The 12,862-nt window shown below is 45.0% G+C and overlaps 2 protein-coding genes across 4 annotated transcripts in view; both read right to left on the reverse strand.

The window, feature by feature from the left end:
- ATRN (attractin) overlaps positions 1-12,862 on the reverse strand; it is a 167,000-nt gene that overhangs the window by 51,112 nt on the left and 103,026 nt on the right. For all 3 annotated transcript variants that reach the window (XM_079990677.1, XM_079990678.1, XM_079990679.1), the window contains exon 24: positions 12,090-12,247. In XM_079990677.1, the coding sequence (XP_079846803.1) occupies positions 12,090-12,247 (158 nt within the window). The remainder of the gene's footprint in view (positions 1-12,089; positions 12,248-12,862) is intronic.
- LOC307224190 (kyphoscoliosis peptidase-like) overlaps positions 1-12,862 on the reverse strand; it is a 281,232-nt gene that overhangs the window by 8,190 nt on the left and 260,180 nt on the right. The gene's annotated exons all lie outside the window — the stretch shown is intronic.

Consider the following 12,862-nt stretch of genomic DNA (forward strand, 5'->3'; position numbering starts at 1 on the left):
TGAGGGGTAATGGGTAGCCATCACAACCACTGTTTCTTCAATGACCTGCCATCGTCAGGCTGGCCTCATGAAGAAGTTTGTTGTTGTTTAGTCGTTTAGTCGTGTCCGACTCTTCATGACCCCATGGACCAGAGCACGCCAGGCACTTCTGTCTTCCACTGCCTCCCGCAGTTTGGTCAAACTCATGTTCGTAGCTTCGAGAACACTGTCCAACCATCTCGTCCTGTCATCCCCTTCTCCTTGTGCCCTCCATCTTGCCCAACATCAGGGTCTTTTCCAGGGAGTCTTCTCTTTTCATGAGGTAGCCAAAATATTGGAGCCTCAGCTTCAGGAACTGCCCTTCCAGTGAGCACTCAGGGCTGATTTCCTTCAGAATGGAGAGGTTTGATCTTCTTGCAGTCCATGGGACTCTCAAGAGTCTCCTCTAGAACCATAATTCAAAAGCATCAATTCTTCAGCGATCAGAAGTTAGGTGATGTTATTTCCCAGTGCTTGAGAAATTCAGGAATTTATGAGTCTGCTCAAATTCTGACCCTTCACTGAATGTAGAGATCTGCCCCACCCCACCCCCTCATAACAAGGGGCACCACCTGCCCCTTAAATCAGAAAGAATATCCCATCGTGCAATATGCACTGGAATTTTCTTGCACTTCTTTTGCAAGAACCTTTGCTATACAATGAAATGACCTGAAAGAGATTTCACATATACATACAAACACCTACAGCCACAGGCTGCTGCCAGGGGGTAGATATTGGCCTCCGGAATGCCCCCCTTAGCTGCATTCAGAGGAAACCCAGGAAAAGTCTGATTGGTCCTTGTTGCTGGTGCAGAAGAGACGTTTTTGAAAAGGAGCCATTCCTTCTTAGCCATTTCATTTCTCCTTTAGTGGAAGCAGAATGTGTTCTGGATTACTTAGACCACAACAGCTATTAGGGAAAGCTCTTCACAGCTTAAGTAGTCAGACTCGCTGCAGTAGGTAGGTAGAATTCACATGGAACAAAATTGGCGATGGGGTGGGGGGGAGTCTTAATTTTAAAAGTATATATGACTCACTGTTTCCACAGGCAGAGTTTAAGGATTGGAGTTCAAGCAAGGAGACTTTAAAACAACAACCCTCCTCTTGGATCTCATGCGTGTTTGTTCAACGAAGCTGGTTTGAATTATCTGCCGTTTGGCAGCAAAGATGTTAGAATCGAGCTAGGATGCTTGCCTGCATGGTTTCTGTTACCCTTTTTTTTTTTTTTACAAAAGTAATAGGATAATTTATTTCATTTAACACATGTCTGCGCATTTAACACACTCGGGGACATCCAGTGAAGCTGAACGTTGGGAGATTCAGAAGAGACAGAAGAAACTACTTTTTCACATGGTACAACCATGGAATTTGCTTCCCCAAGAGGCAGTATTGGGTGGGACATATTCCTGGAGAAGAACTATCAATGACCACCTCCACTATCAGACTCTTAATCTTAGTGTCGTGGGTTCAAGTCCCATGCTGGGCCAAACAATTTCTGCATTGCAGGGGGTTAGACTAGATGACCCTTGGGTCCCTTCTATGATTCTATGACTAGATGGGCCTCTGGCCTGATCCAGGAGGGCTCTTGTGATGTCCTTACGCATCGTTTTTGTTCTTTCTCTCTGCCCCCCACCTCTCTCAAGAAAAGCAGCTCATGATAAATTGTGTATCAACATAGCTTACCGTATCAATACAATCTCATGCCAATGAACCCCCCCCCCCAAAAAAAAAAACCTACTTGGATGACAAGACTGAAACCTTGTGGTTGGAAATAGGCCAACGTCCCTAGACAAAGTATTCCACGGGGCCATCATGGAAAAAACCCTGCTCCCCATCCCACGGAACAAAGCTTTTTCTGAAGGCTTTTAAAGCTATGGAGGCTCAGTTGGCGAGAGGCAATCCCCAAGGGGGGCCAGAGACAGGACCCTGTATATTGGTTTAGAGAAGCTTGAGCAATTTGATTTCTCCAAATCCTGATGCAAACGAACGTGATCCGCATCTCCCAAGCTAATGTACAGATCGTAGTGTAATTTCCTCTTTGGGTTTTCCACTTCTCAAAATCTTGTGGCACCCTCAGCGGCTCAAGTAAGTTAGCAAATGTGTATTTTAAAATGAAATGTATTTAGAAATGCATACACTGAGATAAAATATGTATATTATCACCTCACCCCTTTTATACCCAAGCTGATCACTGTACTCGGCTTGGCAGAAACCATCTTAGCAGAAGGACCACCTACAATTTGGAATTCTCTCCCATTAAACATTAGCCAGGAGCCACCTCTGTTATCTTTTCGGCACCCATTAAAAACCTTCCCATTCCAGCAAGCTTTTTAAGTAGAAACCTTTCCCAGTCTGCATCTGCGCTGGGATTGTTTTTAAGAGGCTGATGTTGTTTGTTGTTTACCGCCCTGGGCTCCTTTGGGAGGAACAGTGGGATACAAACTAAATTACTTTAAAAAAATATGAATAATAATATCTAGATGACTATTTTGAGATAAGATACATATTTAAATACAGAGTGTGACATTTGGTGCAGATTCCTCCCCCCCGCCCTTTTACCGAAACACTGCAGATTAATGCAGAAATGGGACAAAAGACTTATGAGTGAGAGACTGATCCATCCATCCCTAGCATTAGCCCCAGAAGCTAATTGGCAAGAAGCATTAATACAAGTCAAACTACAGGAGATAAAGTTCAACAGAAAAACCAGCAGCATACAATTTGCCTTTTCTGGCACAGCGCAGATGAAATCCATGCCATGGGAGGAAAGAGAGTATTTATTTCTGAAGCAGCATGAAGTACAGTACTGTTTCCTGGATGCTGCAGGATCTGCTCTAGTTAGCAACTAGAAATTATTCTGCCTTTTAAAAAGGGGGCTCCCATTAGCACCAAAATTAATTGCATTTCTTTGTTTTAGACTCATTTTGCTTTAACAATACTATTGACGATTGTTCAGCTGACACAGGAGCACTATTAGCTGAAGCACAAGTAAAACTCAAGACTCAGATCTCCTAGGATCTTGCAACCTAACCATTCCAAGGTCTGCTCTCAGCGGCAGTTTATTAGGGTAGCATTTGCATGTGCCCAGAAGTAGCCTGGTGTTCGACTTTCTACAAAGAAAGATGCAACATCAATTTCCCTGGTTTGCTGGGGGGGGGGGGGATGACAAAGGGACGGCTGATGGCTCTGCATTATTGTCCAAACACCATTTGGACAAAAGAAGTTGGCAAAAGCGGCTTTCTTCCCAGTGGGGCAGCATTCCCCCATAACTCCATATGAAGAAGGGAGTGGGTTGAGCCATGACTTTTCATTTTAGCGTGACAGCATAACGAAGAGCAACAGAAGGAAATATAATCTCACGGAAGTGACCGTGCAAACAGCACTCATCACTTGGTAAAACTACTGCCATGTGAACTACTATTGGCTTGGGTATGCTCGGTTCTCAAAGGTAGAAGATACTTTCTATTTGGAATGAAGCACCCAGTGAGGATGCGGGTGGCACTGTGGTCTAATCGGTTTCCCGATTGAAAGGTTGGCAGTTCAAATCCCTGTGATGGGGTGAGTTCCCGTTGTTCAGTCCCTGCTCCTGACAACCTAGCAGTTCGAAAGCATGTCAAAGTGCAAGTAGATAAATAGGTACTGCTCTGGCGGGAAGGTAAATGGCGTTTCCGTGTGCTGCTCTGGTTTCGCCAGAAGCGGCTTAGTCATGCTGGCCATATGACCCAGAAAAACTGTCTGTGGACAAACGCCAGCTCCCTTGGCCAGTAAAGCAAAATGAGCGCTGCAACCCCAGAGTCGTCCGCAACTCGACTTAACTGTCATGGGTCCCCTTTACCCTTTACCCAGTGAGGCATAAGGTAGATTCCAGTGGTTAAATGGGGACAGATGGATGGACGTTTCACGTTGAAACAGCCCAAATTCAAAGACAGCCTTCACAAATATACACGAAGTGAATGGCCCGTTTCTCCAGAAAGATTATTTCATGGTCTGATATGCACTGGAGGACTCTCAAAAGCAGATTTTCGAGGGTCTGCACGGAAAGGACAGGAAGGAACCTCCAATGCATGATCTCTACAGGTGCTGCGCTGGGCAAGACCCGTACTCTCATCCAGCAGAACTCTTTTTACACGCGTATTTGAGTCTCTGAAAGATGCACGTTCAAGACTTTTGTTCTTTTTCTTCCCCAGCTGCTTCTCGTTTTCGCTGCACTGGCAGCGTTGTCGGTGACCAAGCTGTGCACTTGACATCTGAATTTTGGTCCGGTGCATTGCAGTTTTACCTTTACCGCTTCTTTTAAGTATTCTGCCACGAGCACATTCCCCAACGCTTCAATTGTTTCTGAACAAGAGAGACAGCTCTTTTCTTGGGCTGTCACACAAGCACATATTATGGGATCACTATGGATGCCGTTTCACATATCAAGGTACAGGCTAACAACTTTTTCGCCTTCTCTCCCCTCCCCACCCTGCATCCCATTGTTCCGTTTCATCCTCATTTACTGCATCCAGCAATTTGCTACCTAACTCTACTCCTAAAAATAGATTGCGGTAGATTTTCCATCATTGCAATCAGGCTACAAAATGTTTGTGCTGAACTTCTTGAGAGTTTGTCGCATAGATGCTACAATTGATGCTGTGCGGGAATGAGCTGGGGGAAGAACGGCGGCAGTAGGAAACCTGCTTTGAAGGGCGGAAGGACACCAAGTTCCACTCAGTGGAGACCAACGGTAGGGAACCTCCAGCTCATGGGCCACACTTGGCCGGCCTGGCCATTTTGGGGTAGCCACAACCACCAACCCTACATCTGATGTCATACATGACATCAGGAACGGGGCAGATAAGGCCAAGTGTCAGGGGACTGCCATCGGAACAGGGAAGGGAGGCAGAGGGGCAGTTGGGATACAGGGAACCTCCGAAAATCCTGAGAAGCAGTTCCTCTTCCTGTGGTGGGGAAAGCCACACCTCCAGTGGGGAAGAGGGGGCGGGACCAGAGGATGCTGCCGGGAGCCCCAGTGCCGCACCTCGTCAGTCTGAGGGTGCGGAAAGCCATACCTCCCGGGTAAAGGGCTAGAGGATGCTGCTGGGAGCCTCAGCACCGCTCCTGGCCAAGCAGGCCAGGAGGGAAGCATGCCTCTTCCGTCGCCCACCTTGCGCAGAGGTGTAAAACGCAAAGAAGGAAGGAAAAGGCTGGGGGTGACTAAGCTCTTATGCTGGGGAAGGACCTGGAAACGACCACTCCCGGATTCTGCTAGTGACTGAGGCAGACATGAACTGATGGTTCTGCACTGTAAATAGTTTTGCACCCAAATAAAACCAGGTGAAGACAGGTCGGAGTCCTGCCTGGTTACTTGCGAGCAACTACCACTGACATCTGACACCGAAGTTTTGCAAGATCACCAGGAGCTTCAATCACGCTCCCACCCTTGCCTTCCCTTGGGCTCAAGGAGGGGAAGAAGTTTCCATGCTGCTTCATTCAAGCTATTAGCTTATATTCATCTGGGAGGATTTGCTCTGTACAGAAGGAACCAGCCTAATCGCTGTTTTCCTTATCCTAAAGGGCAGGAGAACAAGTTGAACATGGAGGCGTCCCAGGGCTTTTATGCGGCACCGATCCAGCCGCTGCAGGGCCACGTATTATTCTCAGTCTATAAAGGAGCTGCTAAGATCTTGGTCTAGCCTGGATATTGCCTGGGGGCTGAAATGTGTGGAGCACGTGCGGCGGCCCTTTTCCCGAGGTGGCACTGCAACTCCAGAATTCCCAACCGAGGTCCCTGCTCATCTGGGTCACTTTCTAGCTGTCAGTAGTAAGTGAAGACATTTATATTCTGACAGGTTCCTTGATTGATTTCCACTGTCTTTTTGATCGATGGTTCTTCGCTGCTTGCTCGGATGAGCACTTTGTTACAGGGAGGTTCCTGGTCTATAGTTGCATCATCTTACTATTGGAATACTTCGGATCTGCAGCTGCTGTTTCACAGCTAAATCTGAGATTTTGCACTTTTGGTATAGGGGATTTTGCGGGGAATGTTACAGGCCACATTAGGCAATTTTCAGGAAGGAGAGGAGAGTGTTTTAGAAACATATAAAGTGCGTCAGGGATATGAACCGCCCTGAGACCTCCGGGTACAGGGCGGTATATAAATTCAATAAATAATAATAAAATAATAGAATCGTAGAATTGGAAGGGACCCTGAGGGTCACCTAGTTCAACCTCTTGGAATGCAAGAATCTCAATTAAAGCATCCATGACAGATGGCCAAACAACCTCTGCTTAAAAAACCCCAAGGAAGGAGAGTCTACCGCCTTCTGAGTGAGTCTTTTCCGCTGTCAAACAGTTTTTACCTTCAGAAAGCTCTTCCTGTGGTTTACTAAGAATCTCCTTTCAAGTAACTTGAAGACATTCATTCAAGGCCTACTCTCCAGAGCAAGAGAAAACAAGCTTGCTCTGTCTTCCATGTGACACCCCTTAAGATGGCTATCCTGCCTCTTCTCAGTCTCCTCTTTTCCAGGCTAAACATGCTCAGCTCCTGCAACCATTCCTCATAAGGCCTGGTTTCCAGACCCTTGATCATCGCACCTTACCATTCCAGAAGATATCTAACCCCTGCCCCCCCCCACACACACAGTGTTGGCAGCTATCACAGGACAGAGAAAACAGATCAATACAAAAGCAACGTTTTCCCAAATAACAATTTATAAGGAAGATTAAACAATTAAATGAACCATTATTTATCAGACAGACAAAGCCAATCATAAAAGCTTATATAGTGTTTATTGATCACTCACATTCTTATAATAATTTTTGGTTCTGAACAGGCCAGATGCATCTCTTCTGAGATTTATTTCCATTTTAAAATTCACATTTCCTAATTTGTATCTTTGAACTCTTTATGTCCTCTTCTCTTCTTAAAAATAATTCACTGATTCACATCCAGGAAAGTCTTTTAACAAAATGAACTTCAGGTGTGCATTGACTGTGTACTCCCCAAATTGTGGGGTGGACCAGGAGAGGTTTTCACATGTTTGAATTTGGTATGCCCTAAATTTCAAGTTGTTGTTTTTTTTGGACTTACCTGCCCTTGGTCCAAAAAAAACAGTGTGGTTGGGATTTAACACTAGGCCTACTCAGAGTAGACCCACTGAAATTAATGAACATGACTCAGTTGGGTCAATTAAATTCAACAGGATTACTCTGAATAAAAATTCGCTTAATTTCACCCTGCAGTTTTAAAGTGACGCTGCATTATTATTATTTTCTAAAAAGCAAAACCAATCTGACAAGCTCAGTGCAAGTAGGGAGGGGTGGAGAAATAATTTGCTCTGACCGACACGGTTTCTCAACCCAAATGTTTGACACCACTTACAACACACACACCACGTCCTGGATGCCACTCAAGTACAGTCATACCTTTGTTGTCGAACGTCTTGGAACTCGGACGTTTTGGCTCCCAAACGCCCAAAATCTGGAAGTGATTGTTCCGGTTTGTGAACGTTCTTTTGGAAGACGAACATCCAACAGGGCTTCCGCAGCTTCTGATTGGCTGCAGGAGCTTCCTGCAGCCAATGAGAAGCTGCGATTTGGTTTTCAAACATTTTGGAAGTCGAACAGACTTCTGGAACGAATTCCGTTCGGCTTCCACTGCATGACTGTATAAGTCCAGGGTCACTGTCCCTCTGATTGGCTCCGGGAAATCTAGAAATTTCACCTCTTTGTCATGACCGGAAGACATATGTAGCCATTCTATGTAAGGGTAGTTGAAGTCATTAATCACTATAACAGCTCCTCTTTCGGATGCTTCCTTCATTTAATTCTGCATCTCAATGCCTCCCTGAACATTTTGATTGCAGGGACAATAGCACACACCCCCAGTACGAAATTACTCAATTCCCACTACCAACTGAAGCCAGGAAGTGGCACAAGAGATTTGCATTTCATGATGGAGCTTGTACTTTAAAAAAAAAAAGTTTTTGTCACTGTGCTGTACACATGCTACTGCTCTGGTTCCACTTCTATTGTCCAACTGGTGTTTTGAGCAGGGTAAATAGGCGTGGGTATTGTATACCCTCCAACATTTCTCCAACAAAAATAGGGACGTCCCATTCCACAATGGTAATTTTACTGTTTATACCTGGGTTGCCGCAGTCACACTGGACAGCTTCCAACATATCTAAAAACATAATGAAATATTAAACATTAAGAAAAAAAACTTGCCTGTACAGGATTCACTTCAGACGGCTCAGGGGTTCGATAACTCCATACCCTCCAACATTTTTCCAGTGAAAATAGAGACATCCTAAAGCAGGGATGTTCAAAGTCCGTTACAGGGGCCTAGTCTGGCCTGCCGGTCAATTTAATCCAGCCCCCGTGGCAGTATATGTCCTGGGGTAAAATCCTAAAAAAACCTCGGCAACTTTGGGGTAAAATTGTGGGGAAAGCTCAACAACTTTGGTCGGCCCTCACGCATGTTCACTTCATCAAATCTGGCCCTCTTTGAAAAAAGTTTGGGCACCCCTGTCCTAAGGAAAAGTGGGACATTCTGGGATCAAATCAGAAACCAGGACAGCTTCTCTAAATCAGGGATGTTCCTGGAAAATAGGGACACTTGGAGGGTCTGGTACTGTGCAAACCCCTCCAGGTTCTCCAGAAGGAACCTCAAGGCCACCAGCAACCCAAATCAGTCCAACAAAATACACCTTCAAACAATGATTATCGGGCACGAGACTCAGCTTGTAGCACTGCCAAGGAAACAGAAGTACCACTGACCTTACAATCCTCACTGCGGGTGTAAGGTCAGAACATACCACCGTCAAGTACGAGTGCCCATCACACTTCTAAGGCTTTCTCATTCAGTCACCAATTGACAGAGCTTTCAAATGAGCTCCATTTGGACTCAGATGTTTGTGCCACTACGTCAAACCAAACTACAGAACCGCTAACACACACGGGGAGGAGAACTTTAACACTGGCGCGTAAAACTGCTGACACAACACAATCAAAGGAGATTTGAAGTGTTTCCCATTACTAACTTGTCAGATATAGCGAAAAAATGAGCCAAGGTAGAAAGGGGGGGGCGGCGGCTTTACTTTGTTTGTTTGAACTGAGAGCCATCTGTAAAATTCCACTGCTGGTTTCTACAACTCAACTTCTTTGCTTCTCAGTTCGGAGGCTTCTAAAAACCACCAAGGTTAACCCTCTGAGATCACGACACCCCGTAACAACTCTCACCACTGTGCAAACCAACAGGCGGGGGAAGGATGGGGATCTGAAACATGAAACTGCCATTCTCATATATTACTTTGCTGATGATCGACACCTACAGTGGTTATACAGTATGAGGAAGACGAATTTGCCAATTCTGTTTCTAGAAAGGCTCATTCCGCACAGCACGTGCCAAATAAACTAAATTAAAACTGAAACCATAAATAAGACCAACCAATTGCAGACTTGATTAATTTTCTAAATCAGAAATGAACCCCTTTTTTTATAACAAACACCAACCATTTGCAGCGCAGACGACAAACTGTATCCAACAAGAACTTACCCGTCTTCCCCAAAGGAAACTGACAAACTTAAGCAGACTTGACAATGTGGCTGTCACAAGCCAAAGTGGCTTAAACCAAACCGACTCAGTAAACAGACACTAACTTCAAGTTTTTAAAGAATGGTGATCTACATTTTGCTAACTGTGAATTCTAGAGAGCTTTTTATAGAAGAGATTGCTTAAATGAAGGAAGCTGGGAGGGAGGGAGGGAGGGAGGGAGGGACATTCTACACCAATATACTTTTAAAACCAACTGGTGGTTTTAAAGAGAGGTGGAGCAATATTTTAAGGGTGGGAGCTCAGCACTGGCAAATGCACAACTATCAGTCGTACAAAAGAGCATTTATATGCTTGCAGCTTCCTAAAGAAAACCAGGCAGAGGGGAAAGGAGAGCCAGGAGGCCAAAGAAGTCTTGAAACAGGAACTCCAGGACAAACAAGGGCGAGCGATCAAAGGACCAACATCTACGATGGATTCTTGCAATGGGCGGCTGTTCCCAGAGATTTAAAAAGCCTTATATCTGGCACACACCACAACAGGACAAAAACTTAAACGTCAGTTAGTTAACAAAGGAGGGAAAATGCGCCAGCACATTAATTAAGCTGCCCAAATTAAGAAAACAAATACTGGCTTCAGGTTAAAATCAGAGAAAAGGAAAGTGACTAAGAATGGGTAAACAGCAAAACAAAAGAAATTACACGGAACATGTAATTTCATCCTATTTCAGTTCTCCACTGTGGGCCAAACTACATGCAGCACTAAATGCGCCACTTGGAAGCATATCAGGGTTTTCTCGTTTGTTTTTTAAGTTTAATAATGGGTGTGAGGGTCCCTAATTTCCATTGGGACCCTTTTCTCCCCAGTCTGAACGCTAGTAAAAAATAATAATCTCCTGCCTCGGCTATTAGCTTTAGAGGGAAAGGCTATCATTATTGCCAATGAGTCCTTGGGGGCGGGGAACGCACATTTTTCACTCTCTCCAAGTCGATGCACACATACACCTTTCTTTATGTACAACAGGGTCTGTCATTGCCCACGTGGCATTTCTGCCACTTGTTGAACTGCATCGCCCCCTCAATAATACAAGTTGGCTTGATTTTTTACATTCCACCCCACTTCTAAACTTGGGGCAGAGAGAGAGAGACCAAGACCAGACATGCAGAGTTGGCTGTACAGTTCCTCCGGCCATGTTCGGATTCAAACACATGACAGGCCAAGTTCCTAAAGGGTTGATGGGCAGGGATTTGACCCATCTTTCATCACCCAGCTCTTGCCAAAAGAGGGCACTGGCAGGGAGACTGGCAATACCAACAAGGAAGGCTGCACAAAAAAGGCAAGTGAGAAGTGTGATATCACTCACAATAAATAACTCTTGGCCAGGCTTGCTTACTGATTTAATTAGCAAGGATAGCGATACACAGTTCCTGCTTGCCTGCTGCCAACTGGTTAAGGTCACAGAGCCACCGTCCATGTCACTACTTAAGTCCTCCGTGTACCTTTCAACTTGGAGCTTATCACATTCACATCCAATTCATGTGCATCCATTTGTTGCTGTTTATAATATTTCTTACTCTGTTTGCCGCATTTACAGATTGCTTTTCGCCATGCATGGTCTCAAAACGGTATTCCGAACTTAACAATGGAAAGCGTCATGCTGGTGGTCAACGAAAGAAGTTTAAAGACTCTCTCAAGGCGAATCTAAAAAAATGTGGTATAAACCCTGACAACTGGGAAGCATGGGCCTCCAAGCACTCCAACTGGACACTAAAGGTGTCATGGGCTTTGAAGATGCTCGAACTCAGGACAAAAGGGAGAAATGCGCTAAGAGGAAGGCACACTTGGCAAACCCTCACCGTGATCAACTCCTGCCTGGAAACCTATGTCCCCACTGTGGAAGGACGTGTGGATCCAGAATTGACCTCCACAGTCACTTAAAGACCTACTGTTAAGACCATGTTCATGGAAGACAATCTTACTCAGCTACGAGTGATCGCCAAAGAAGAAGAAGAGAGAGAGAGAACCCCACCAGCAGGCATGAAGTTCTGCAGAAGTCCCCCACAGGGGAGGAAACCCAGGTAGGGAAGGGAGATGAAAGCACACACAGCAGAAGAAGGGTTCATTCCATTATACAAGTACTCTGGTCCAAGTTTTTAAAAATGGGGTTTGCACTAACAGACTGCTTCTCAAGATGGAGACCTTCCACCAGCACCGTCTGAATGGTCTCAAGTTGAAAGACAATAAAAATGCTGTGGCCCCATAAAACCTACTGCATTTAGCCACCCAGGAGATCACATAAGCAACAACCGACACAATCTGAATTGCACTGAGGCTGCAGAGTGAGTTAGATCAGAGCCAAAGCGTGATAATGGCAATAGGCGATGGCTTCTAGCATACCAATACATACAGTACAGGACATGAACATTTGTAGGAGTATCGGACATCAGCACAAACAAACAGAACAGAGTATACAGAACAGCTCCCATATATTCCAGTCATTCCCTAGTGCTTATGTGAATGGAAGGGTCTCTTACCTGTATCTTTATTGGCCAGGTGAAGTTGCTCACGTAGACAAAGAAAGTGATGTTGGGATTGTTGCGGAAGTCAAATTTCTCATTGGAGAAGCTGTCCTTGTACTCCTTGATTTGGCTCTTTGAAACCACCGGAATCTCCTCCCCTGCCTGGGTGCCAGCTGTTGGGAGTATTTTAAAAGAAACATTCTCATCTGTCGGGAGTGAAGATTTTCAGGCTCAGGTTCAAATGCTCACTTGGCCACAAGGCTTACTTGGTGGCCTTGAGCCCTCTCAAACTAATCTACCTCAAAGGGTTGTTGGAAGGGCCAAATGGGTTGGGGTGAGAGGAGCCCTTAGGGCAAAGCCAAAATATAATTGAAATGAAATAAAGATAGACTTTTTATGCAAATCCTTGGTAACATTACAAGGGGTGCTCTTAAATTATACAGCAGCGCTAGTTGATTAAACAATAAAAATTATTCTGTTTCAACAAGACAGTACTGAGCTCAGTTTCATTACTGCGATTAAGAAACACACAAACAACTGTTGCATACAAAATTAACATTTCGGCTGCCAACGCAAGCATTCAAGATCTGGAAATCAGATAAACTGTTCTACTTCGTTTCTCAGATTATCTTTGGAGTGAAGTTTTGCCTCAATATACAGACTATTACACGGCACAGCAGCCTTCTAAATCCCTAAGTCACCCATAGGGTATCTGCATATAAAGAGGCTATAAGCCAGAACTGGCTGCCTGATCTGAGAGCTGCCTCTTGCCCCCGGCTGAGTTGCTG

The sequence above is a fragment of the Podarcis cretensis genome (genome assembly GCF_951804945.1).
Source record: "Podarcis cretensis genome assembly, chromosome: 9".
Taxonomy (NCBI): Eukaryota; Metazoa; Chordata; class Lepidosauria; order Squamata; family Lacertidae; genus Podarcis; species Podarcis cretensis.